This window comes from Vipera berus (genome assembly GCF_964194415.1).
Source record: "Vipera berus genome assembly, chromosome: Z".
NCBI lineage: Eukaryota > Metazoa > Chordata > Lepidosauria > Squamata > Viperidae > Vipera > Vipera berus.
The window spans coordinates 8,142,587-8,170,333 of NC_138205.1; the positions used below are offsets into that span (position 1 = coordinate 8,142,587).

Here is a 27,747-nt window from a genome sequence, read left to right on the forward strand (position 1 = left end):
GTAATAATACCCAATAAAAACAATTGTGGAGAAAACTTTATCCTTTTCTTAAATATCTTTTGCATATTCCACCAAATTTTAATCCAAAAAGCTTTAACCTTTTTACAAGTCCACCATATATGAAAGTACGTTGCATCCTCACAACCACACCTCCAACATTTGGGCTGGCAGTTCGGCTACATAACTTGCTAATTTTTTAGGATCTAAGTGCCACCTATAAAACATTTTATAAAAATTCTCTCTTAAATTTTGGGCCTGTGTAAATTTTACATTTCTAACCCAAATCTTTTCCCAAGTGTCCATTGTTATAACTTCTTGAAAGTTCTGGGCCCACGAGGCAAAATGCTTATTGAAAGCATTGGGTTTTTTTTTTCCAAATGTGGGTGCCACACGAACGTGAATAGGCGATAGAACTCCTTCAGTGGTTCAAACAGGGGGAGCGCGATGGCTCAGCGGTTAAAGACCCTCAGGTTTGTAAGCTGGAAAGCTGACAGCCCGGGTTTGAGACCAAAGTGCCACGCGACAGGGTGAGCTCCCATTCCTTGCCCCAGCTCCTACCCACCTAGCAATGCCAAAGCATGCAAACGTAAGTAGATCAATAGGTACCACTTCGTGGGAAAGTAACAGCTTGGCGTACCTTCATGCTGGCCACGTGACTACAGAAGCATCTTCGGACAAAGCTGGCTCCCTTGTCTTAGGAAACAAGAGATGAGCGCTGCCCTCTAGAGCAGGGCTTTTCAACCTTTTCACCCATTGTACCCACTTTTAAATATGGCCACATCCGAGAACCACCAGACGCCTAGCAAGGTGTCAAAAACTTGATGACCAAAAAAAAAAAAAAGGAAAAAAGTGATGAAGTACAGGTAGTCCTCGACTTACAACAGTTCGCTTAGTGACTGTTCGAAGTTACAACGGCACTGAAAAAAGCCCCCCCCCCCAAGCCACAGCCGAGCAAGACACCTGCCTGCCCGCCCGGCGGCGCTCTTCCTCCTGTCCGAGGTTTTCATTGTTGTGAGCATTTCTGTTGAGGATTGGCAGCAAGGGGGGGGGGGTGTTTGGTTTTTATTTTTCCCCCCCTTGCTGGGTGGTTGCAGCAGGTTTTGGTCACTTCGCATGACCCTGGGACACAGTGACCGTCATAAATAGGAATCAGTTGCCAAGCATCTGAATGTAAATCACAAGACCCTGGAGATGCTGCAACATTCCAGCTGATCGGCGCTTCTTCCGGGCTTAGCAGAAGCACCGGGATCAGCGTTGAGCTCCAGCTGGAGCCTGGCGCTGATCCTGGCGCTTCTGCTGACCCCTGATAGCCCTGCAGCTCCAGCTGTCTCTCGCTCAGGCTTGTGCGGTGCTGCCACCGATTCAGCTCATTCCCCTCCCCCGCTACCACTTTTCTCGGATGGTCGCGTACCACCTGCCAGGTGCCAACGTACCACAGGTGGTACCTGTACCACTGGTTGAAAAGCCCTGATCTAGAATCAAACACGACTGGACAGGGGAACCCTTTTACCTTTAATGTTCAAAAGGTTTTCCTCTCTGTTCCACCAGACCTAAATCGCCTTGAAGGTGGAGTCTTGTTCTTGCCTCCTTCTCTTTCTCCCCCCCCCCCGCCCCCGAGAAGCAAGAAGTCCTGCAGTTGCAGTTCCTGAAAAAAGGAACCCCTTGATTTTTGCCGTAAGTAGGGCTCCCCGTCCTTATCAGCCAGTTCTGAGCAATGTCTCTGTGGGTTTGCCTGGCAGCTGGGGCCGCTGGAGAGAGATCCTCTCGCATGGACGTTTCAAGCGGCGGATGTCCGAGCGGGACGTGGAGACCATCTGCCGTGCCATCCTGGTTTATTGCTTGATGCATTATCGGGGCGATGAGAACATCAAAGGATTCATCTGGGATCTCATCAGCCCGGTTGAGAACGGCAAAGCCAAGGAACTTCAGAATCACTCGGGTAAGTGGAGAGGCTCCTTTTACATCCCCCTACATTGATGTCCTTTGAGAATGTTACCCACACCCTTGTGTCCATTCTGTTCATTAGGAAGACTTTGATCCAGTCTTCAGATTCTGGCCACCTAACCCTTTGCACGGGTGGAGGAAATTTAGGGGTGGTGGACCCTTGGGAAATAGAATCATGTTGATTCCACTAGTGTCCCTTTGCCGTTGGTGGGCCCTCTAGAGAGTCCTTAAATGGCTCCCTCTGTTTTGTGTCTGTCTATACGTCTGTGTGAGTTGAGCTACTCTGCAAAAGCTGGGGTGACCTAATCCCTATTGCACTGGTTCCATGTTGTACCTAGCCCCTGCTCTGAGCTCCCTTCCTGTTCCTCGGGCAGGCCTGTCCATCCCAGTTCCACGGGGCCGCAAGGGAAAGAAAGTCAAGTCCCAGACCACTTTTGATCTCCAGAAAGCAGAATGGATCCACAAGTACAACCCGGACACACTCTTCCAAGACGAAGGCTACAAGAAACATCTCAAGCACCAGTGCAACAAGTAAGATGGGCAGGGGAAGGGCGGACCAGCTTGGGACTTCTGTAAAGCCAACCCCTAGATCTCAATCTTTTTTCAGGCAGAAAAAGTGGGAGATCCAATATGGTAGACAAATAGTGCCAGATCCCAACCTCATTCTTCAGAATTCTAGTTTTGTCATTTTCTCAATTTGGTATCGAAGAGGTCACTGAAAAATAATTGCATGGTACTGCTGTCCACATCATCCATCTCTCTCTCTCTCTCTCTCTCTCTCTCTCTCTCTCTCTCTCTCTCTCTCTCTCTCTCTCTCCGTCTGTTTATCTATCATCAATCATTTATCTCTCATCTGTCTATTTGTCCATCCATCATCTTATCTGTCTGTCTATCTATCTATCTATCTATCTATCTATCTATCTATCTATCTATCTATCTATCTATCTATCTATCTATCTATCTATCTATCTAATTTCTACCCCACCTTTATTATTTATACTAAACTCAAGGCCACAAACTTACATAATGTTCCTTCTTCTCCTCTTTTTCCCCACAACAACAACTGTGAGGTGGGTTGGGCTGAGAGAGGGTGACTGGCCCAAGCTCGTCCAGCTGGCTTTCATGCCTAAGGTGGGACTAGAACTCACCATCTCCTGGTCATTGGCCCGAAGTCATCTAGACGCTTTCACACCTACAACGGGACTAGAACGCCCAGCTTCCTGGTGCCAGCCAGCTTTTCTTCCTAAGACGGGACTGGAACTCCCAGTCTCCTGGTTTCTAGGCCACCACCTTCACAGCTACACCAAACTGGCCTTTTCAGCTCATGCCTTTCTGTCTGCAAAAGAGGAAAGAATGGCAAGCTGGGGCAATTGAGGACTCTTTGGTGCTTTCATATGGACAGGCCTCTCTATTGGTTGAAAGAAATCGTTTGCCCTTGTCACTGACTTAGCAGTGGGGCTAGCCCAGGGGTAGGCCACTTTGGCTCTTTTATGACTCGTGGACTTCAACTCCCAGAATTCCTGTGCCAGCATGGCTCAGCTTGGAAACCTCTTCCTTTCCCCTCAGCATGGCTGGCTCAGGAATTCTGGGAGTTGAAGTCCACAAGTAACCAAAGAGCCAAGTGCCTACCTCTGGCCTAGGCCGCTTTATGACTCGTGGACTTCAACTCCCAGAATTCCTGAGCCAGCAACAGGGGTAGGCAACCTCGGCTCTTTTATGACTCGTGGACTTCAACTCCCAGAATTCCTGAGCCAGCATGGCTCAGCTTGGAAACCTCTTCCTTTCCCCTCAGCATGGCTGGCTCAGGAATTCTGGGAGTTGAAGTCCACAAGTCACCAAAGAGCCAAGGTTGCCTACCTCTGGCCTAGGCCGCTTTATGACTCGTGGACTTCAACTCCCAGAATTCCTGAGCCAGCATGGCTCAGCTTGGAAACCTCTCTCTTTCCCCTCAGCATGGCTGGCTCAGGAATTCTGGGAGTTGAAGTCCACAAGTCACCAAAGAGCCAAGGTTGCCTACCTCTGGGCTAGCCAATGTCTTGGAAGATGGGTGGATGCAGTTTATCAATTGGTCCTTACAACCGAAAGGCATTATTTTTCCTCCTAGGGTGCTGCTCAGGGTCCGCATGCTTTACTACCTGCGTCAGGAGGTGATTGGGGACCAGGCCGAGAAAGTTTTGGCAAGTGCTGTTTCCAGGTAAAAATTCACCTCTGCAAAGGTTTCCTGTGGGGTTCTGTGTGCTTTTACCAATTACCGATATGCCCACCTTTTCTTTCTGTATGACGACTTTGCCGTTACCACAAGTCAACGAGTTTAGTTGGGATGGGAAGCAGTCACTGACTCAGTGGATGTCATGATAGGAACCTTTTAGTTTACGGGTGTGTTAATTTGATTTCTGGTTTAAGAAGAGATTGGACAACCATCTGTATAGGGTTTCCTGTTTGAGCAGAGGGTTGGACTAGAAGACCTCCAAGGTCCCTTTCCACTCTTGTCATTCTGTTCTGATTTTTTAAGGCTGCCCAGCCACCAGATAGCTCTTCTTACGATGAGCAATCGCGGCGTTTCCTTAGCAAATTCTGCGGCCATTTATTTCTTCATTAAGTATATTTACTTCTCCAAGTCAAGTCATTTTGTTAAGAGAGATTTTGTCCCCGGCAAAAGAGCCCCCCTCATTCTTTTTTTTTTTCTGCTGTAAATGATTTACTACGGTGTATCTTAAGGGCAATCCACTCTATGCTATGAGTAAGACCTATCAGATCAGAGCCTGAATTTTGGAAAGTTTTATTTTGTTAGTTGCGAAGTCGTGTCCGACCCATCGCGACCCCATGGACAACGTTCCTCCAGGCCTTCCTGTCCTCTACCATCTTCTGGAGTCCATTTAGGCTCACGCCTCCTGCTTCTGTGACTCCATCCAGCCACCTCATTCTCTGTCATCCCCTTCTTCTCTTGCCCTCCACCTTTCCCAGCATGAGGCTCTTCTCCAGTGAGCCCTTCCTTCTCATTAGGTGGCCAAAGTATTTGAGTTTCAGCTTCAGGATTTGGCCTTCTAAAGAGCAGTCAGGGTTGATCTCCTCTAGGACTGACCGGTTTGATCACCTTGCAGTCCAAGAGACTCGCAGGAGTCTTCTCCAGCACCAGAGTTCAAAGGCCTCAATTCTTTGGCGCTCAGCCTTTCTTATGGTCCAACTTTCACTGCCATACATTGCAACTGGGAAGACCATAGCCTTGACTATACGCACTTTTGTTGGCAGGGTGATGTCTCTGCTTTTTAGTGTGCTGTCTAGATTTGCCATGGCTTTCCTCCCCAGGAACAAGCGTCTTTTAATTTCTTAATGTCTAGTTTCAAGATTTATTGGTTCCTGTTTAATACCTCACAACACCTTGCGTGTTTCCTTTTGTTTCTGTTTCCAAACTTAACTCCTGCAGCGAAATTGACATCTGGTTTCCGCTCGTGGATCAGGCAGAAGTCCCCACAGCCTGGTGGGATACGGAAGCAGACAAATCTTTGCTTCTTGGGGTCTTCAAACATGGTGAGTAATACTTTTGGACAGGTACGGCCCTTCTTTCGCAACGAGGAAGGGGGAAACCGTGAGGCCCAAAACCAGAGATGAGGCAGATCCAGTCAAGTTCAATCCTTTATTTGCTTCCACCTAATTGACAGATTCCTTAACAGCTGTAACGAAAAAGATCATCATAAAAAGGGTGTGACGCCTTCTTTAGCAGTGGAAATTCTAGTTCCTGTTGTGGTCATAAATCAAGCACCACCTATAAATTATCGTTGGAGAGAAGCCACCAAATCTAAATTATACTAACTCTACATTAAGTAATCTAGAGGACTTTAAAAAAAACAACAACAGCCTGCCAGTAAATGTACCAGAAGGAAGTTTTGCACCTCCAAAGCATGCACTTGCTGATCCAGCTAGAGCAGGACTTTTCAACCAGGGGTACGGGTACCACCTGTGGTACATTGGCACCTGGCAGGTGGTACGCAACCATCCTAGAAAAGTGGTAGCGGGGGAGGGGAATGAGCTGAACCGGGGGCAGCACCGCACAAGCCTGAGCGAGAGACGGCTGGAGCTGCAGGGCTGTCAGGGCTCAGCGGAAGCGCCAGGATCAGCGCCAGGCTCCAGCTGGAGTTCAGCACTGATCCTGGCGCTTCTGAGCCCAGAAGAAGCGCCGATCAGCTGGAATGTTGCAGCATCTCCAGGGTCTTGTGATTTACATTCAGATGCTTGGCAACTGATTCCTATTTATGACGGTCACAGTGTCCCAGGGTGAAGTGATCAAAACGTGGTGCAACCACGCAGCGGGGGGGGAGTAAAAATCAAACACCCCCCTACCCCACCCCCGCTGCCAATCCTCAACAGAAATGCTCACAAGAGTGAAAACCTCGGACAGGAGGAAGAGCGCCACCAGGCGGGCAGGCAGGTGTCTTGCTCGGCTGTGGCTTGGGGGGGAGGCACTTTTTTCAGTGCCATTGTAACTTCAAACAGTCACTAAGCGAACTGTTGTAAGTCGAGGACTACCTGTACGTCATCCCTTTTTTCCTTTTTTTTTTGGTCATCAAGTTTTTGACGCCTTGCTAGGCGACTGGTGGTACTCGGATGTTGCCATATCCTAAAAGTGGTACAACGGGTGAAAAAGTTGAAAAGCCCTGAGCTAGAGAGTAGAAGATAATCAAGAGACACGCAAGAAGAATTTTGCACAAGGCAAACATGCTTTTCGGACAAAAAAATGATATGAAAACATTGGCCAAGAGTCGACTGAAGATTCCTGGGCCGGGAGCTCTAGAATCTTAAATCTCAGCAAGTGGCGGCGTGTGACCAACTTTTGGACCTGAAAATGAAGTTAAACTGGACCTCATTACTCTTTGAATCAGAGATCTCTAAGGAATCCCAAGGGCTAGAGCAGGGGTAGGCAACCTCGGCTCTTTTATGACTCGTGGACTTCAACTCCCAGAATTCCTGAGTCAGCATAGCTACCAAGTGATCCCGGAAGTATTGTATCCATGCATTGAGATGCTCTAATGTTTAGCTCTCGTGTCAAAGCCAGGGGGCGACCAGATTACTATTTAACGCATGCGCAGAGCATATTCAGACAGGGCTCTGGTAGACTAGCCCAGGGTTAGGCAACCTCGGCTCTTTTATGACTCGTGGACTTCAACTCCCAGAATTCCTGAGTCAGCTGACTCAGGAATTCTGGGAGTTGAAGTCCACGAGTCATAAAAGAGCCGAGGTTGCCTACCCCTGGGCTAGAGGCTTAACTGGGAAGCTTGACTCTATTTCTAACCTCTGCCTGAGGTTACATGGGGAGGCACTGATGTTTGGCCCTTCCTACAGGCTACGAGAAGTACAACACCATGCGGGCTGACCCGGCGCTCTGCTTCCTGGAGAAAGCCGGCCGCCCGGATGATAAGGCCATCGCTGCTGAGCACCGTCCGGATGTGGGCGAGGGGTAAGAGGCTGCTGGGGTTGAGCCGAGCCATTCCCAAGGCTAGGGGACGGGCTAGATGGGGTGGGGTGGCGGGTGAGACGCACACCCATGATGACATGCCATGCTAATACCGAGGCACCGAGGGGGACAACGGGCCCTAAACTCGGGTGTCTTTGAGTTAACATTGCTTCTCAGAGGAAGTCCTGAGGTGTGTCTGAAAAGGGGGGTGGGTGGGAAAGAAGCGGGATTTCCGCCGCAGTAATTGACTCGGTCTTCTGCCCCCGGCAGGGTGGATTTTGACAAGGACTGCGAGGATCCGGAATACAAGCCCGTCGGAGCCCCCGTCAAGGAACACGACGAGGAGGTGGGATCCTAAACCGGCTGCACTGGTTAATGCAGCCCATCGCTGGCATCCTCCCCCAGTCTTAAAAAAAAACAAAAACAGAGGGCCGAGACGTTTGAAATCTTATTGCCGTTCAAATCTCACCGATGCTTCTGGTCCTTGTTTTTATTTATTTGTTAACATTTAACACCACCCCTATCCCAGCGTACTCCTTTTTTAAAAGAAAGAAATCATTTTCTCCACCGTTTCGTGGACCTGCAACCTGCCGTGTCAAGACTGTGCTTTGGAACACAGGAGGGGGAACCTGTGGTCCTTCCGACGCAGCTGAAATTTATTTTTATTTATTTATTTATTTATTTATTTATTTATTTATTTATTTATTTATTTATTTATGGGACTTATATGCCGCCCGATGCAGCTGAAATTTATATTGATTGATTGATTGATTGATTGATTGATTGATTGATTGGACTTATATGCCGCCCTATCTCCCGAAGGACTCAGGGCAGCTAACCACAATAAAAAAATACAATAATACAAAAGTTAAAAAAGAATTAAACTAGCAGCCCCAATAATAAAATTAAAAACATTTTTAAAATCCCTGTCGTCAGTCCAGGTCAGCCTGATGGAAAAAGGAATGTTTTAAGGCCGCGGCGAAAGGACCGGAGATCCCAGAAATACCCTTCCCAGCATCCTTTGCCAATAAGACTTGACAGGGAGGCATGCTGGGAGTGGTAGATGAGCGATCTGGGGACATGCCCAGATACCCGCCAGTCGAATGTAGAGGTCTGAACTTTAGAATATCCTTCAGGATCTCAAACGGTGCTTTTTCAAAAGGCATCCGGACTACTGTTGTTGTTTTTTCCCCCCGAGGAACTAAAAGGAAGAAGACATTTTGCTTCTCATCCAAGAAGCTTCATCGGTTCTGGCAGGATGGTTGGGGAGATGGAAGGATTAGTTCTTGCAGGATTGGTGTGTGGGTGTGGGGTGTTTGGAAGATACATATTTCTTTGAAGTCATCCGGTCAATCCTTCCCACCCTATCAGAATTAATCCTTCCATTTCCCCCACCATCCTGCTAGAACCATCTTTTTCTTCTCGTGCCTCGGGGTGGTGGTGGGGAGGGGAGACCCAGTCCAGTTGCCTTTTGAAAAAAGCACCTTAGAAACAGCTATGAGCTGGATGACTTAACATGAATTAAACGGCAAGCAGATGTACCAAACAAGGAGAAAGTAGCCTGTAAGCTACCTGGGGGCCCATTTGCACCTTGCAAGGTTGCTTCCTCCTTTCACCTTATTACCCATCGTTTTTTGGATGCCAGAGAGACGTCTTAAAGGCAAAAAAAAAGGCTGTTTCATGTCTAGATGAGTTTATGGAGAAACATGTGGGAAACAGCTGAAAACTTCCAGCTGCTTCCATGTTTTCAGACCTAGGAAGAATTGTGAATGAGATAAGACAGCAGCAGTTGGGTGCCACAATTTTGGGGAATACCAGGTTGTTGTTTGTTTCAAGAAGTTTTAAAAAAAAACCAACAACCTTGAATTGAACATTATTCCACTGATTTGATGGCCTCGTCCATATCGTTCTATTGTAAATTTAAGTTTTCATTTCTGATGTTTTTGCAGTCAGCCAAGGTTGGCCTAACGTGCCATTTGCGTTAGGCAGAAAGCTTTTTACATTCATTTTATTTATTAAGGCCGTGCAGATTTTGAAAAGAACTTTTTTTAAAAAAAATGGTTCAGATATAACATGAATGTGCGTTCAGCACCTTTTTGCCATTTATTAAAATATTTCTCTTTTCTCTAGCTTCTGCATGAGCCTGAGAAACAATTAGAAACCACTCATTAATGTTAATGCAACTTTAAAAGCAGTTACAATTTTTGGGAGGTTCAGATTGAAGCTTAAAAAGAGAGAGATTGCTTTAATCAACAGGAGCAATAGACTATGTCAGGGGTTCCCAAATGGGGGTGCGAGTTGATATTCCAGGAAGTGCAAAAACTTGACTTTAGAAGTTTCAAAATTATAGTGTATATGCTTTCACAAATGCAGTGTTGTGCGTATAGGTGTGCTTGCCTCCACCACTTCTGCAGTCCGGTTCCGAATGGGCTGCAGCTTGTGACTCCTAGGCCAAAATCCATCAACCCTGACTAGCCGTTGTGGCAAGCCACTTTAATAGCACTAACCTTTCCATTCCAGGGTGAAGCACTAATGATGATGGATGAAGACATATCGGTGGTGGATGGCGAGGAAGGTAATTACTGTCTGAAAGAGCTTGGTGAAGGAGGGGGTGGCAGTTAAGCTTCAAAAGCATCTCAACCTTGGGAAGAAGAAGGTCAAGTGGAGGCCTGGAGGATGCCAGAGTCACATGGCCATCCCTGTCATCATTCTCTAGGTCAGCCGGGGAATCTCTTCTGGCCTCCAGCCTCCGCGCTCACCGCCCGTTTGCGGCGACTAATCACGGCCTTCCAGCGGAGCTACAAGCGTGAGCAACTGAAGATGGAGGCCGCGGAGCGGGGGGATCGGCGTCGCCGGCGTTGCGAGGCCGCCTTCAAGCTGAAGGAGATGGTGCGTCGAGAGAAGCAGCAGAGGTAATCTTTGGGACCTGCTTTGTAGCCTCCTCTTTTCCCCCTTTTTTTGGAGAAGCCGGTTAAGGAGGGGTACTTGAACCTGCGATTGAGTTCAAGTCCTCGTAAAGAATCAAGTTCATGTGTTAAGTTGTAGTTGAGAAGATTTATTTCTCAAGCCTATACAAAAGAATCTAGTCAACTAAAGTTCAGTGCTGAATTGGTGCCAGACAAGGATCCACAGAATTTAAGAAGAGTTAGAATTGGACCATTTGTGGGAACGTACTGATTCTAGGCTGATGACTCGCTTAAGGCCATCCCTAGCTCTGCCTGCTCTTCTCATACATCAGACATGTCAAAACACAAAGCCCGGGGGCCAGATCAGGCCCGTGAAGTGGTTTCATGTGGCACGCGAAGCCATCCTGGAAACAGTGAGGGAACGGCCCCCACTGCCTTGGCCCTGGCCCAGAGACCCTCCTCCTGCCAGAGACCCTCAGATCTGTCCCACTCCTGCCCAGGCCCCCATAGGCACCCTTGATGCGAACGATGTAGAGCTGGCCACGCCCACCCAGTAGGCCATAAGCACTCTAGCCACGCCTACCCATTAGGCCACGCCCACCCTGGCCATACCCACCCGGCCCCCTGAGAGCAACCGCAATGCTGATGCGGCCCTCAATGAAATTGAGTTTGACACCCATGTCATACATCATCAGTTCATGGAGTTGTTGAGCCACTTTTGAGTCAGTTGCCTTGTCTTAATCCAAACCAGCTACGTCATTGTAGAGAGAAAAGGTAAGAAGAAGAAGAAGAAGTGGAGGCTTTCCATCCCCAACTTTGTCTAGCTAGGGCATTTGAGAGAAAAGGTAGATGACTCTTTCAGTCGACGAGCATTGGGCAAGAGTGCTTGGCCCATTGGTCCAGCATGCAGTGAGGGAGTTCAATGATCATTTGTATCCAAAGGTGGACACGCCGTGAACAGTCGGATTTCTATCGTGTGGTTTCCACGTTTGGAGTGGAGTATGATCCAGACACGATGCGGTTTCACTGGAGTCGGTTTCGGACCCTTGCCCGCTTAGACAAGAAGACTGATGAGAGCCTAGCCAAGTATTTTCACGGTTTTGTAGCCATGTGTCGACAGGTTTGCCGTCTTCCTCCTGCTGCAAGCGATGGTGAGTAGCGGAGTCTGGATGGGTAGAACATCTTTAGGATGCCTGAGCACTGGGTTCGGATTAGCCATCTCTTGATCTGCATTCCTCGAGTCCTCTGTTGATCTAATTGCTGAAAATTCAGACCTACAATCACACCTAGGAAGAATTGTGAATGAGATAGACAGCAGTAGTTGGGTGCCACAATTTTGGGGAATACCAGGTTGCTTTTTTTTTTCAAGAAGTTTTTTTTTTTTTAAAAAAAGTTGCACACTGATTTGATGGACTCGTCCATATCGTTCTATTGTAAATTTAAGTTTTCATTTCTGATGTTTTTTGCAGTCAGCCAAGGTTGGCCTAACGTGCCATTTGCGTTAGGCAGAAAGCTTTTTACATTCATTTTATTTATTAAGGCCGTGCAGATTCTGAAAAGAACTTTTTTTTAAAAAAAAAGTTCAGATATAACGTGAACGTGCGTTCAGCACCTTTTTGCCATTTATTAAAATATTTCTCTCTTCTCTAGCTTCTGCATGAGCCTGAGAAACAATTAGAAGGCTCTCATTAAAGTTAATGCAGCTTTAAAAGCAGTTACAATTTTGGGGAGGTTAGGGTTAGGGTTAGAGAGAGATTGCTTTAATCAACAGGAGCAATAGACTATTATCAGGGGTTCCCAACTGGGGGTGTGAGTTGATATTCCAGGAGGTGGAAAAACTTCAACTTTAGAAGTTTCAAAATTATAGTGTGTATGCATAATTCATTATTTTGAACTTTTGTAAGGGGTGAGAGAATATATCAGAAGCGTTCTAGGGCACGCGGGGTATACAGAAGGTTGGGAGCCGCTGGACTAGATATTCTTGTGACTTCCCAAGTACTTCTTCTAAATTGTTCCGGAAGACTGGGAAAGGAATGGAGAAAAACACGGACACAAACAATCAAGAGACAGCAAAGTCGACTGACAGTTTTTCCAAAAAGGGGCAATTTAGTCCAAGTAGAGAAAGCTTTTGAAAGAAGCTTTTCAAAGCATGCAAAAAGACTTTGCCCTGTTTAACTCACTTTAAGTGAGGCTGGGAAGTCACTCTTACAGATTCCAAGATTCATTCTCTCTCTCTCTCTCTCTCTCTCTCTCTCTCTCTCTCTATATATATATATATATATATATATATATATATATATATATATATATATATATTTAAATTCCATTTATATCCCGCCCTTCTCCGAAGACTCAGGGCGGCTTACAAGCTTAGCAGTAGCCTTCATTCTATGTATTGCCTGCTTATTAGGGCTTTCATACACCCCCCAAGCGGCATTATTACAAAGTCAGCTTAATTGCCCCCAACAATCTGGGTCCTCATTTTACCTACCTTGGAAGGATGGAAGGCTGAGTCAACCTTGAGCCTGGTGGGATGCGAACCTGCACTAATTGCAGGCAGCTGGGGTTACTTAAGGAGGCATTAGCCCACTGCTCCACCAAGCCTATACTACTCTTGAATTAAGTCGTCCCCATTTTTTTACATTTCACTTTAAAAAAAAACGGCAATAAACTGTCCGGTGGTATTGTTTGAGATTCTGTGAGTCTTGCCCAAGATCCTTGGAGATCAGCGAATCAGTGTTTTATCATTCTGATCGAGATGTGAACGAATCTCTGAAAAGTAAGCCATAAGGCAGCAGTCTTTCTGGACCGGCGGGGGAGGGGGGGAGAGGGAGGGGATGGTTGCATGTACACGAGTGCTGCTTTCACAAATGCAGTGTTGTGCGCATAAGGTGCGCTTGCCTGCACCACTTCCGCGGTCCGGTTCCAAACGGGCTGCAGCCCGGCACTGGGTCACGGATTGGGTGTTGGGGACCCCTGCCGTAAATCAGTCTTTCTCAAGTTCAGCCACTTTAATCTGGGTTAACTTTAGCTCCCAGAATTCCGGAGGTTTACTGGAATTAAAGTCGACACGTCTTAATGTTGCTAAAATTGAGAAACAATGCTATAAGGCCGTGGTGGCGAACCTATGGCACGCGTGCCACAGGTGGCAGGCAGAGCCCCCTCTGTGGGCACGCGTGCCGTCGCCCCAGTCCTAGGCCTTCAGCTGGGTTTTATAAAACCTTTTCGCTTTAGGCTTCCGCCGCTGTGTGCAAAACAATACAAAACAATCAATCAATTTCAACTTCTCGCGGGGAAAAAAAAAGATCTTGCAAAGTTGGAAACGATTGATTGAACTTTTTAGTCCCACACCCAGTCTGCCGTTACCACCGCAGCCAGGCCCACCCAATGGGCCACGCCCACCAGGCACCCGAGGATACATAAGTGGGTTTCGTGTTGCAGTTTGGGCACTCGGTCTCTAAAAGGTTCGCCATCGCTGCTATAAGGGCTTCAGGCAGTGGGCCGGGAGGGATGGGGTGGAGTAGAAGAGAAACGACTTGGGAAAAGAGCCCGAAACGGGAAGATTTCTAGGTTCACCTGGTTTTCGCTTCCTCTCCAGAGTCTCCCGACCCCACCCTGTTCATCGAACCCATCACGGAAGAGCGGGCCTCCCGCACCCTGTACCGCATCGATCTCCTGCGCCGTCTGCGGGAGCAAGTGCTGTGCCATCCCCTCTTGGAGGAACGCCTTGCCCTGTGCCAGCCTCCTGGCCCCGAGATGCCACTGTGGTGGCAGTGCGGGCGCCACGACGGAGAGCTGCTGCGGGGCGTGGCCCGCCACGGTCTTAGCCAGACTGACACCACCATCATGCAAGACCCAGACTTTTCTTTCCTGGCGGCGCGGCTCAGCCACCTGCACAGTCGGGCAGGGGGCCCAGGGACACCCCCTCTTCCGCCCCCGGTGCCAGCCCAGCCTACAGGGCTAGCCCTTCCGGGGGCCAGCACGGCTGCTGCTCCATCCCCCCTGCTCCTCGCTCCGCCTTTGAACGAGCCACCTGCTCCGCAACAGCCCCTCGCCTTGCCCCCCAAACCTGAATCGGCTGAGGACTCCGACTCCGAACTTGACCTCAGCAAGATTTCTGCTTCGTCGTCGTGTTCGTCCTCCTCGGGCTGCTCCGATGACAGTGAGGGTGAGCTGCTTTTTCAGATGTGTCCCTCCTTTCCCTCTCCTGGCGGGATTGGCCCTAGAAGACCGCCTTTTTCTACTAAAAATGAGAAATTCCTATTAGTGGGAAGGTTGTTTTTTTTTTAAAAAAAACTTGCCTTTTTACAGGAGCAACAAAATCCAAAAGAGGATATTTTGCGCCCTCTTCTAGGGAATTCAGGAGAATTTTCCTCCTTCCCCCCCCCCCCGCCAATTCGTAATAATCCAATAGGTTATCTTAAACCTAGGAGAAATTATCCTGACAGAGGCACATCACAGAACCGAAACCCAATTTATTCGTCACTAATACCTACTTGCTTCCTTTTGTTGCCTGGGGCACATTATCAAAGTGGAGTAATGGCTGAATGAGTGTCTCTTTAATGTGCATTGATTTAGTCATGACTCTTTACCATTTCTGGATCAATCTGCAATTCTCTTCTATAAAACCTTTCTTTATTGTTGCACCTGACATGCCCTAATGCAGTCTTTTAAAAAATACAGCATTCCATATTAGATTACTTTTTGCCACTCAGCTTTATTAATAGCCTTTTCTGTCCTTTATTTCTCCGGTAACGGGACTCGTAAGCAGCACGCTTGGAGATTTTCAGCTGGCCCTCCTGCCAAGCATTGAATCAATGCAGCATGGATTGACTTTAGCAAAAGGGTGTACGTGAGCTTGCTTAGAAGCCACATACATACATACATACACACACACCCAAAAAACATCCCCTTTGGGCACTTTTAGTATTGGGATGGTGCTGTGTAACCTGCCCACCCACGTCCTTCTCTTCTCTCCTGTCAACAGCTTAAAAATCCAAATAAATCACCAGAAACATTCCGGTTCTGGAATTCTTTTTGTTTATTGGATATACGGCATAGTTCTTGTCGAAGCCAAATTCCCTCTGGGGTTCCCAGCCACAGATCAAAGAATTAAACAACAGTCTCATCGTCCAAGCCCCCGCCCTTTCCCATAGTCACTGTAAACAATTTCCCTTTGTTATGGGAACCGTCTGCTTTTCTTCCACACCTGCTTCGGTGTCCTTGGAAATGGCTCAGGCTCTCACAGTACTTTCAGCAGAATCAGCAAAGTTTCATTTCTTCATCTAAACCAGGAGTGTCAAACTGCCGGCTCGCGGGCCGGATGTATCATAGCAAAACCGCGCCCACCCCATTGCCAGCAATGGCAACAAAAAAAGTTGCGATAGGTCACAACACGTCATGTGACTTTGCAAGTTTGACACCCCTGATCTAAACCCTTTCAAAGCAATACCACCACCACCACCCCAACTCTAATGGCAAGAAGAAACAAAGAGGCAGGTAGCTGCCAAAGTTTCATTCTTGACCCCTCCTCATCTGGAGCAGACCCTCTCCTCTTTCCATCCCAAATCCCTTCCGACATTCTCGTCGTTGTCTTCCTGCCAGGTGAAGAGGCTTCTTGTGGCGGGAAGCTCTTTGAGGAGGAGGAGTCCTCGCTGCTCTCTCTGCCCACTTCTCACGAGGGGAACTCGCCGCAGCCCAGTGCCTCGGATCTGCTGCTGCAGGAGCGCCAAAGGGCCCACGAGTGGCCAAAGGTAACGGGCGAGCCCGAGAAGGCAGGGATAATGCTGGAGTTGCATGTTGCACTAAGGGGCACATTCTTCCATTTCCGACCCTGAGTGGGCTTTGCTTTCCTCGATTCCGTCGGATTCAGAGGAAATAATTGCATAGGAATGTTTACCCCTGGCCACTGATTCCTTTACAGGTAGTCCTCGACTTACGACCGTAATGGAGCCCAGATTTTTTGTTGTTGCTGAGTGAGACATTTGATAAGTGAGTCTTGCTCCCCCCCCTTTACCGCATTCCCTCGCCACCGTCGTTAAGTGAACCACTGGAGTTGTTAGTCACACGGTTGTTGAGTGAATCTGGTTTGCCCATTGACTTTATTTATTTATTTATTTTATTACATTTATATACCGCCCTTTCCCGGAGGACTCGGCGATTTACAGGGTAATTAAAAACCAAAATACAAAAGTTAAAAAACCAAGTTTAATAAAAAATTAAATTTATCCCTGTATAAGTAAAACCCCAGTTAAAATAAAATTAATCCTCAGCCTGGGCCAGAGAGCTCGAAGAGCCAGGTCTTCAGGCCCCGGCGGAATGAACGGAGGTCGGGGGCAGTCCTCAGCTCCACTGGCAGCTGGTTCCAAAGGGCAGGCGCCCCCACTGAGAAGGCCCTATCCCTGGGTGTCGTCCGCTGGCAATCTGACTTTGCTTGTCAGAAGGTCGCCAAAGGGGATCACTTGATCCCTGGGACAGTACAACGGTCGTAAATGCGAGCCAGTTGCCAAACGTCTTGAGTTTTGATCACATGACCATGTGGATGCTGCGGCAGTCGTTAAGCGTGAAAAAGGGTCACAAGTCACTTTTTTCAATGCCGTTGTAACTTTGAACGGTTACTAAAAGAACGGTGATAAGTCGAGAACTATCTGTATTTGTCCCTGCTCTGCTTCTGAGTACAGCTTGAATTCTTGGTAGAATTCTGCGTATCTAAGCAGCCATTAGAAATTCTTTTTTTTTTTAAAAAAAATAGCATATCTCTGCAATGGAGTACTTAATATATTGTGGCTTCTTTGAGACCATGAAATTTCCCCCTCGCCATTTAAACAGGATTGACCCAATTTATTTGGTCTGAGCATGCCTAGAAATGATGCAGAAGTGCTTTACACCTCACACTCCTCTTTAAAGCAGCCACCTTTTTCGAATGTCTCTGTGAGTCTGAGAAATAGACACAGTTACTTTAAGAGACATCTTGAGTAAGTGAATTCCTTCCCTCAAGCAGCAGCATCTCTTTACAGACTCCAGCAGAAGCCTGAAAAAAAGATATGGCTGTTTTAATGAATGTCAAAGAATGGCTGTGTTCAGAGTTTTGAAGCACTTCTAAGTAATTTTTCCAGAATGAGCAATTATTGTGCTTCACACTCATAAATTAAACAATAAAACTCTTTATTCTCCCCTGCCTTGGAGATATTTCATATTTGAAAGGTAGCTTATTAACACGATTGCATTTAAAAATATTTTTTGGGGGGCGATGTTACCGTTTTTCGTGAGTTACTATGTATTTTGTGAGGTCTTTCAGCTGCGAAAAATCTGGAGATTTCACTGAGATATTGCCAATTTCATGAGAGCATGGTAATTTTTTAATTAGGGGCAAGGCGGGGGTTTACCCAACGAGAGTGCTTAGAACAGGCATGTCAAACTGCCAGCCCATGGGCTGGATGCATCAGGCCAAAACCGTGCCCACCCCATTGACGTCGCGAGTTTGACATGCCTGTCTTAAAGGTACAGTGTTCCCAGTCCATGATACACATAACAGTCTTTCCGACAGAAAAAGCATTAAGAATTGTAGTGGCGCAGTGGTTAGAATGCAGAATTGCAAGCTAATTCTACTGTCTGCCAGCAGTTTGAACCCGACCTACTCAAGGTTAACTCAGCCTTCCATCCTTCCGAGGTTGGTAAAATGAGGACCCCGATTGTTCGGGGCAAGGTGTTGACTCTGTAAACCACTCAGAGAGGGCTGTAAAGTCTTACGTCTAAGGCCGGGGTGGGGAACCTTGGCTCTTTGATGACTCGTGGACTTCAACTCCCAGAATTCCTGAGCCAGCATGACTCAGCTTGGAAACCTCTCCCTTTCCCCTCAGCAGGACTGGCTAAGGAATTCTGGGAGTTGAAGTCCACGAGTCATAAGAGCCAAGGTTGCCTACCCCTGGTCTAAGGGCTGTTGCTATTAAGTGTGGAGCCCGTGGTGCTCTCCGAGCTCGGTTGACTAGCGAGCACCATCAAAGCATTAAGTGTTGGAGAGAAGTTGAGCTGTCTTGGAGAGACCCAGTTCCCAAATGGGAAAATGTGGATTGAATTGGAAGGAACCTTGCAGATGTTGGCCTCTTTTGCCCAGACTAGTAGTATCTCTTTCTCTTACTTCTGCAGGACCGTGTCCTCATCAACCGCATCGACTTGGTGTGCCAGGCTGTGCTGTCCGGAAAGTGGCCCTCCCCACAGCAGGGCCAGGTAGTGTCCTGTGTTGGCCAGGGAGAAGGCCTCCCCCACTTGCACGGAGAGTACACCACCTCCCCCATCCCTCACATCTGCCCTCTGGCATCACAAGAGGAAGGCACAGCTTCCTTCACCCGCCTCCGACACGGTGGCCAAGAGAAGGAGTTTACCGTACAGATCAAAGATGTGAGTTGAAGATAGGTGTGGAAGAACAGCATCAATCCCTCCCCCACTTCCCCCGCATGCCAGGACCGCGTCCCTGTGCGAACCAAACGGCTGTGTCATCGGAAATTTGAAAATTGACGAAACGTGAGATTTAGCTGCTAAGTAAAGCAGCAAAATGTGCCAAATTTCCACGGGGGACCATTTTGGAAAAAGCAGCTTCTTGTTCCCACTAACACCTTTAACTTCTTGTCCAGTTCCTCAAGGCTTGTTGTGTGACCACCCTTTTTTGTAGGCCACAGTTTGAGGTCATTTGGTGAGAATAACAAAGAGTTGGAAGGGACCTTTGGAGGTCTTCTAGTCCAACCTGTACCATTTCAGGCCAATGGTTGTCCCAGTCTCTTCTTAAAAACTTCCAGTGTTGGAGCACCCACAACTTCTGGGAGGCAGGTCGTTCCACTGGTTAATTGTTCTCACTGTCAGGAAAGTTCTCCTTAGTTCTAGGTTGCTTCTCTCCTTGATTAGGCTCCATCCGTTGCTAAAGACAGAGGTAGAATCTGCTAAGGCCCCTACTCTTTCCCCCCCCCGCCCCCCGCCGCCACTCCGCACTCCCTCCAAGCCTGTCTAGAAGCTTAGATTATCCTGTGGATAATCAACATATTTTTGTGCCACCGATTTACATTATTTGGGGTTTTCCCCCCCCTGAATTCCAACCACCCCATCCGTGGGAACTTTTAAGGCTTAATCGGGAAGGTATGTGGTGGGAGGGTGGAGCCGGGTCCTGAATTCTCCACCCTTGCCCTAACACTCTGTTGCCTTTTTTTTTCTAGGAAGAAGGAATCAAACTGACTTTCCAAAAGCACAAGCTGGTCCCAAATGGCACCATTCGGGATCGGCCTGCTCTCACCCAGAAGAAAAGTAGCAAAAAAATGGTGGAGGTAAGCAACTGCTCGCTGCAGAGAGTCAGTAGTTGAGAGGGGCGGCCGCAGGCCTCCGATCCATCAGTCAGCGGAAGGGAGCACGTTGGTGCCACTGCAATGCAAAGGGAGGTGGAAGAGCTGTGTTAAGAGGCCCTAACTTTTCAGCTTTTCTTCTCTTTTTTCCTTTCCTTCTTTTTCTTTTCTTTCTTTCCTTTTTCACCTCCCTCTTCATCTTCCTTCCTTCCTTCCTTCCTTCCTTCCTTCCTTCATTCATTCATTCATTCATTCATTCTCTTTTCTTTCTTTCTCTCTTTTCTTTCTCTTCTTTCTTTCTTTCTTTCTTTCTTTCTTTCTTTCTTTCTTTCTTTCTTTCTTTCTTTCTTTTCTTTTCTTTTCTTTTCTTTCTCAGCTGGAACTGCAGTGTCTGGAAGCACTGAGGGGCCCAGATATTGACCTGGAGGCTCGTATCCCAGTGGTGAACAAGACCGATGGGACGCTGTTGGTGGGCGACGCGGCTCCCCGCCGGGCTGATCTGGAGGTGTGGCTGCAGGCCCATCCTGAGTATGCGGTAGATCCTCGCTTCCTGGCTGTAAGCATTGGCTCAGCTATGTGTCTTTGGTTGCCCATGGGGTGCTAATCTTCCGCCTTTCCCTTTGGGAAACCTTTCCTTTCCATCCCCAGACATCGTTTCTCCCTCCACGTCTCCCGCAAGGTGGCGTAACCTGCTAAGATATTGTCCTACTTTTTCTCTTAAGAAGATGTCTTGTTCTTTCATCTTCTAAGAAACTCTCAGAGCCACCAGGCTGAAACAGTTGAAGCCAAATCAAGAGTCTTCAAAGCCAGCACACTGATCTGCCCTAACCAGACGTTGCAAAGGGGCCACAATTTGCCTCTTCTGAGTGAGACTTTAAATGCTTGCTTCTAATTGCAAGTGCGCTCCTAGTCTCAAGAACCCAGCCTTCTGCCTGAGGATATAACAACCCCCCCCCCCAAATCTCCAGGAGAGATTAAAGCCCTCTATGAGTAGAGAGAGGGGTGGCGGGTGGGTGTTAACAGGTAATCTTCAACTTACAACCGCAACTGTAAGCCCAAGCTTTCTGTTGCTGAGCGAGACGGTGGTTCAGTGAGTTTTGCCCCCAATTTTACGACTTTTCTTGCCGCGTTTGTTAAGAGAATCACTAAATCAGTGACACGGTTTCTAAGTGAATCGGGATTTCCCCCATTGACTTTGCTTGTCAGAAGGTCGCAAAAGGGGATCATATGACACACACACACCACCACCACCACTGGGGCACTGCAACTCTCATAAATACAGTTGCCAAACCTCTGAATTTTGATCACATGTCCATGGGGATGCTGCAAAGGTCGCAAGTGATAAGCGGTCATAAGTCCCTTTTTTTCCAGTGCCGTTGTAACTTTAGAACAGTCACTGGACGGATGGTTGTAAGTCGTTGTGATTCAGCATCAGCCTATGATACCGGCAGCTGAGTCTGATGATTCTGAAGAGGAGGAGGAGGATGGGTTTGGAGAGCCTTTGGTGTCAGAGGGAGGCTCTGATGCACTGCAGGACTCTCAGCCTGGCCCCTCCCGTCATGTTCCTCATCAGACTCAGCCTTGTGAGCACGAGGTATTGGATGTAGATGATTCACAGCTGGATCTATTCAGGGATGCTAGGAGCAGGAGGCAATCCAGCAGAGTAGAACAGAGAAAGGCCATGAGGCAACTCGGTGAGAGGAGGAGAAGGCAATGAGAAGCCACACCTTGGGACTGCTGATAAAAGGGGAAGGTGTGGGAGGTGCTGGTTGCTGAAGGCAACCGTTTGAAGATCATCTGCTAGAGTCCTGGTCTGTTATTCCTGTTTAACTCTTGTTTGAACTTTTGGTTTAACTCGTTTGAACTTTTGATTTCTTTGTAAATAAATTTGGTTGGGTTTTTCCAGCCTGTTGACTATAAAAAGGGGTTGTCCCTGACATTCAAACAGGGCTGGTCATAGGCTGGAACAGAACAGTCATGAACTCCCTGTATGCATCCAACAGAAAGAATCCTCATCCATCTTTGCTCTCTCCCCCCACACACACACTTTATTTTCTCCTGCGTGGGGGTGTTGCGCTCTCTCTCACACATTCACACGCATCCTGCTAAAACTGTCCCTACCAAAACAGTCAGCAATTCTAGCCGAACACGTGTCCAGAGATCTCAAGATCAAAGCTAGGAGCAATGAGTTACTTTCCTTCTGTCTAATGTAGCTGAGAAGAAGCAGAGTGCCCGATGCAGTTAACTTGGGGCGGAGGCTGGTCGCTTCGGGAAGGAAAGGGTGTAGCATAGCCCAAGGAGAGATGGAAGTTAAAAGCCGCAAGTGGCAGTAGTAGGGAGGTAGTATGAAAGAACATGGAGAAAGAGAGTCACGAAATTGCAGCCTTAGTAATTCTTAGACTTTATCTGGCTTATACTTTTGGACTTCGGGGAAATGTATCCTTCTTCCTATTGCTAGAATTGACAAAAAAAATGACTGCCTGGCCTTTTCTGGCCTTTTGCAGCTTCTCTCCCATTTTTGGGATCCTGCAAGTCTCTCTCCCAGAGCCATGAGGAGAAAATGCAGGGGGGGGGAAAACAACCCACCTCAAATTACCTCACTGAACAGCCAGGGAGACCGAGTCAGCTTTGCCTTTTTTCATCAGGATATTTAAATATTTCTAACACTGTTTGAGATGGATAACCCCAGATTTGCTGAGTAAAAAGAATGAATCCCCCAAATAAGAGAGGATGACTATATAAGACGCAGGTAATCAGGTACACACTGAGCAACATCTAACTCAACCTGTTTTCCCCTCCCTTCTCTCCAGTACATGGAAGAACGCCGGAAGCACAGATGGCCCCGGTTCCCAAAACCTGTTCCAATAGAGCCAAGCTGTCTGGTAGGGCTGGAGAGGATGCAGGTAGCTGGTATTTCTGCCAACGGTAAAAAGGTAATTAAGATGGAGATAACGATAACATTCCTAAAAAAAATGGTACAAAAGATCTTTCAGTTTTTCAGGGCTTGATAAAAACGCTTTAAGCGCACAATCTCAGACACTGTTTAAGAATTCATGCTCACACCCAGAGGGTGTGGACGGTTGGATGGATGGATGGATGGATGGATAGATAGAGATAGATAGATAGATAGATAGATAGATAGATAGATAGATAGATAGATAGATAGATGATAGATAGATAGATGATAGACAGACAGACAGACAGACAGACAGACAGACAGACAGACAGACAGACAGACAGACAGACAGATAGATAGATAGATGTTGTTGTTGTTAGATGCGAAGTCGTGTCCGACCCATCGCGACCCTATGGACAATGTTCCTCCAGGCCTTCCTGTCCTCTACCATCTTCTGGAGTCCATCTAAGCTCACGCCTCCTGCTTCAGTGACTCCATCCAGCCACCTCATTCTCTGTCGTCCCTTTCTTCTATTGCCCTCAATCTTTCCCAGCATTAGGCTCTTCTCCAGTGAGTCCTTCCTTCTCATTAGGTGGCCAAAGTATTTGAGTTTTAGATAGATAGATAGGTAGATAGATAGATAGATAGATAGATAGATAGATAGATAGATAGATAGATAGATAGAACAGAGAAGGGATGGATGGATGGATGCATGATAGATTGATAAATAGATAGAAGATAGATAGATAGATAGATGATAGATAGATAGATAGATAGATAGATAGATAGATAGATAGATAGATAGATAGATAGATAGATAGATAGATAGATAGATAGATAGATAGATAGATAGATAGATGATAGGACAGACAGAAAATGGATGGATGGATGGATGGATGGAATGAAGCAGGCAGGCAGACAGGTGTACAGATATAGATAGATGATAAATAGAGAGGGAGATGGATGCAGGCAGGCATATAGTTATAGATAGATGATAGATAAGAGATGGATGATGGAGAGAGATGGATGGATGGATGATTGATGGAGAGAGAGAGAGAGAGGTAATCCTTGATTTATGACCACAATTGGGACTGGATGTTCCATTGCTAAGTCATGCAGTTGTTAAACGAAGCGTGCCTGATCCTACAACCGTTTTTTTTGCCCCAGTCATTAAGTGAGTCCAGCTTCCCTTGCTGAGACTTTGCTCGTCAAAAGCTTCCTGGGAGGGTCACAGCTGCTAATCACAGGACCCTGCCAGGTCACAAATGCTTGTTGGTTACCAAGCACTTGAATTTTAATTGTGCGCCCCTGCGGACGCTGCGACTGTTGTAAGCGTAGGACCAGCCATCATTTTTTTTCCAGGGCCGTCATAACCTTGAACGGTCGTTAAACAAATGGTCGTATGTCAAGGACCACCTGTATTTATTTTTTTCTCTCTTTTTTTTCCAAAAAAAGGCTTGCTCCTCCCACTTGAGCGGGTCCCTGGAGATCCCGTGCTTGCCAATGCCCAGAGTCAGCCCATCAATGGAGGGAGCCACTTAACCATGTCAGCCATGGGGTATGAACACGGCTTAATTTAGTCTCTGGTTCTCTGCAGGGTTTTCTTCCAGATCCGACGATGAATCGCCTCCTTCCGGGAGCCGTGGGGGCCGCCGACAACGCACAGAAACGCGGTCGCCAGACCCCGATGGAGTTTTCCAACATGATGGCTCTGATGGGGGCCGGTCGGGTCCAATTAGGAGCCACAGGGCCCCTCTCTCTGCACCACGCACACTTCCAAGCCCCCCCAGCCCACGGCTCTGCCTTGCAATACATGCCATTCCCCGCCGCCGCTGCCGCCGCCACCTCCTCCGGCAGCCTTCTCCACCCGGGACTGGGCCACGCCGGCTACGCCGCCGCCCCTTTGCATCTGGGCCACCCTCAGCGTGTGGACGAGGACGAGGAGGAAGACGAGATGGACGACTTGTCTCAGGGCTACGCCAGCTCGGAGCGGGACTTTTCCTTGCTCGACGACGACCCCATGATGCCAGCCAACTCCGACTCCAGCGACGAAGGGGAGGAGGAGGGAGAAGATTGAACGGACGTCTCGAGGGGCAGACGGGCGGATTCCGACAGGGCCAGCTCTTTCCCTGGGGGTGGGGAGGGGCTAGCCGTCCTCATGACATTGAATTTGAAAGGCCAGAGACTCCGGGAGGGGGGCGTTGGGCCTCCCCCCCCCCTCAGCAGACAGGTTCCCTTCGTCCCACGTCGGTTGCTGGGAGGACAAAGCAGGGTCCTTCAAACCCAGCAAGGGTTGGATGGCGGGGAAAAACCACGACTTGCCTCCAAGGGTGCTCGTGCGGGGCTTATTTCTTGGAAAAAGAAAAAATTAAAAAGTGGCTGTCGGTCGGGTGAGCAGATCTGCCCCTTCTTCCCGCAGCACTTGGAACTGTCGCCCCGAGAACTGTCTCCCCTGGCTGCAAAACCGAGGCGGCGAAGGCCACCCAGCCCTCCTCCTCCTCCTCCTCCTCTTCCCCCCCCCCCCATTAAGCTAAGACGACCTGGATCTAGGTAGCAGCTCCTTCCCTTTTCTGTGGGTCTCCCCACAGCCGGCTCCGTTCGCCGCCGTTGCCGCCACCACCGCCCCGGGTTCACGTGCTGTAATATAAGTGCAAAAGGAGAGTGGGGAGGACGCCGTTTCCTTTCCCTCCGTACCCCTGCCTCCGTGCGGGTGGGGTTTATATTTATAAATATGTAATATGTCTTGTGTAATATGGGCCGAGGCTGTGGGAAAGAATGAATTGTGAGGGGAGTTTCGAAAAAACAAAAAAACGTCACGTTGGGCGGGTGTTTCGGGTGGCCGGGGGAAGGAGAGACAATAGAGCTTCCTGTAGCTGGATTCTCCCTTTTTTTTTCTCCTTTTGTTTTTTTTTTTTTAATAAAAGGAAGAAAATGCACCAAAACGTGAGCCCTCCCTCGCCCACCCCGTTCTTTTGCGGCGCCGTTTACGAGCCGCATCAATCGAAACGAAAGTAATCTTAGGAATACCTGGGGAATCAATCCGTTTGGGTTTCTAGGACAGGGCTTTTCAACCAGTGGTACGGGGTACCACCTGTGGTACATTGGCACCTGGCAGGTGGTACACGACCATCCTAGAAAAGTGGAAGTGGGGGAGGGGAATGAGCTGAACCGGTGGCAGCACCGCACAAGCCTGAGCGAGAGACGGCTGGAGCTGCAGATCTGTCAGGGCTCAGCGGAAGCGCCAGGATCAGCGCCAGGCTCCAGCTGGAGCTCAGCATTGATCCTGGCGCTTCTGCTGAGCCCAGAAGAAGCGCCGATCAGCTGGAATGTTGCAGCATCTCCAGGGTCTTGTGATTTACATTCAGACGCTTGGCAAGTGATTCCTATTTATGACGGTCACAGTGTCCCAGGGTCATGTGAAGTGACCAAAAGCTGCTGCAACCACCCAGCAGAGGCGGGGGGGATAAAAACCAAAAATACCCCACCCACCCCCTTGTTGCCAATCCTCAACAGAAATGCTCACAACAATGAAAACATCGGACAGGAGGAAGAGCGTCGCTGGGCGGGCAGGCAGGTGTCTTGCTCGGCTGTGGCGTGGGGGGCACTTTTTTCGGTGCCATTGTAACTTTGAACAGTCACTAAGCGAACTGTTGTAAGTCGAGGACTACCTGTACTTCATCACTTTTTTTTTTTTTTTGGTCATCAGGTTTTTGCTAGGTGGTACTCGGATGTTGCCATATCCTAAAAGTGGTACAATGGGTGAAAAGGGTGAAAAGCCCTGCTCTAGGACAGTGATGGCAAACCTTTTAGAAACCCGAGTGCCCCAAACTGCAACCGAAAACCCACTTATGTATCGTCGGGTGCCGGGTGAGCGTGGCCCATTGGGTGGGCATGGCTCTTGTGGTAAAGGCAGAGTGGGTGTGGGACTGAAAAGTTCAATCAATCGATTCCAACTCTGCAAGATCTTTTTTTTTTCACACAAGAAGTTAAAATTGATTGAACCTCTTTTTGTTTTTTGCACACGGTAGCGGAGGCCTAAAGTGAAAAAGTTTGATAAAAGCCAGCTGAAGGCCTAGGACTGGGGCAACGGTGCACGTGCCCACAGAGAGGGCTCTGCGTGCCACCTGTGCCACGCGTGCCATAGGTTCGCCACCACGGCTGTAGGATATTTCAGAGTTGCAACGAGGGGAGAAAGGTAAATGGACGTAGTCCTGTCACTTGGGCTTCAGTCAACCTCAGGAAATACCTCTCCAAGGCTAGTCCTCTTTAAATCAGGCTGATGTCCAGAGAGATCTGAGCTTGGATTGATAATTACATGGAAGGCTTCTCTCTCTCTTCCCCCCCCCCCCAGGAGTTCTCCTCTCCTGCCTTCCTCTCTCTTGAGAGACACGGGCTATTATAAGTCTGGCGTGAAAACCACAATGAGCATTTGCCATCAGAAACCAAAGTTGCTTATGAATCCCATTTCTTAACATAATGCCCTTCCCAGGAGCATTAAGGGGTTAACTATTAAGCAGCCTTAGAAATCTGAGGAACAAACTACCGTTTTAGAAACATCATTTCTTACCTTGGTGCCTCCTGGAAATGTCACTCCAACTCCCATGTTTAATTCCAAGTTGCATGGCATTTCTAATCCAGCACCTTGGGGGAAAAGCTTGGGTTTGGAGTAGATGTTTAATGCTGGTAACTTCCAAGGGAAGCAGCTTCAGTGGTCAGAAAACGGTGTCCAACTTCAGCTGGACTCTCATTTGGAAGTGACCTACTACCTTCATTTAAACCAGGGCTTTTCAACCAGTGGTACGGGTACCACCTGTGGTACATTGGCCCCTGGCAGGTGGTGCCCGACCATCCTAGAAAAGTGGTAGTGGGGGAGGGGACAAGCCTGAGCGAGAGATGGCTGGAGCTGCAGGGCTGTCAGGGTTTAGTGGAAGTGCCAGGATCAGCGCTTGTTCAGGGCTGTCAGGGCTCAGCGGAAGCGCCAGGATCAGCGCCAGGCTCCAGCTGGAAAGCGGCACTGATCCTGGCGCTTCTGCTGAGCCCAGAAGAAGCGCCGATCAGCTGGAATGTTGCAAGATCAGGGTCTTGTGATTTACATTCAGACGCTTGGCAACTGATTCATATTTATGACGGTCACAGTGTCCCAGGGTCATGTGAAGTGACCAAAACCTGCTGCAACCACCCAGCAGAGGGGGGGAGAATAAAAACCAAACACACCCCCACCCCCGC

The 27,747-nt window shown here is 48.3% G+C and overlaps 1 protein-coding gene across 5 annotated transcripts in view; it reads left to right on the forward strand.

Moving 5' to 3' along the window:
• The window catches only part of LOC308678232 (chromodomain-helicase-DNA-binding protein 8-like), a 104,251-nt gene extending 78,464 nt beyond the window's left edge, over positions 1–25,787 (forward strand). For 3 of the 5 annotated variants that reach the window (XM_081345284.1, XM_081345283.1, XM_081345285.1), the window contains 16 exons: positions 1,740–1,939; positions 2,283–2,475; positions 4,049–4,138; positions 5,369–5,472; positions 7,282–7,396; positions 7,664–7,739; positions 9,914–9,968; positions 10,110–10,305; positions 11,242–11,450; positions 13,898–14,467; positions 15,904–16,052; positions 18,445–18,696; positions 19,503–19,610; positions 20,002–20,181; positions 22,436–22,558; positions 24,119–25,787. In XM_081345284.1, coding sequence (XP_081201410.1) covers positions 1,740–1,939; positions 2,283–2,475; positions 4,049–4,138; positions 5,369–5,472; positions 7,282–7,396; positions 7,664–7,739; positions 9,914–9,968; positions 10,110–10,305; positions 11,242–11,450; positions 13,898–14,467; positions 15,904–16,052; positions 18,445–18,696; positions 19,503–19,610; positions 20,002–20,181; positions 22,436–22,558; positions 24,119–24,598 — 3,100 coding nt within the window. In that variant the 3' untranslated portion in view covers positions 24,599–25,787. The remainder of the gene's footprint in view (positions 1–1,739; positions 1,940–2,282; positions 2,476–4,048; positions 4,139–5,368; positions 5,473–7,281; positions 7,397–7,663; positions 7,740–9,913; positions 9,969–10,109; positions 10,306–11,241; positions 11,451–13,897; positions 14,468–15,903; positions 16,053–18,444; positions 18,697–19,502; positions 19,611–20,001; positions 20,182–22,435; positions 22,559–24,118) is intronic. The other 2 variants (XM_081345286.1, XM_081345287.1) reach the window with 1 other exon arrangement.
• The last annotated feature ends 1,960 nt before the right edge of the window (positions 25,788–27,747 follow it).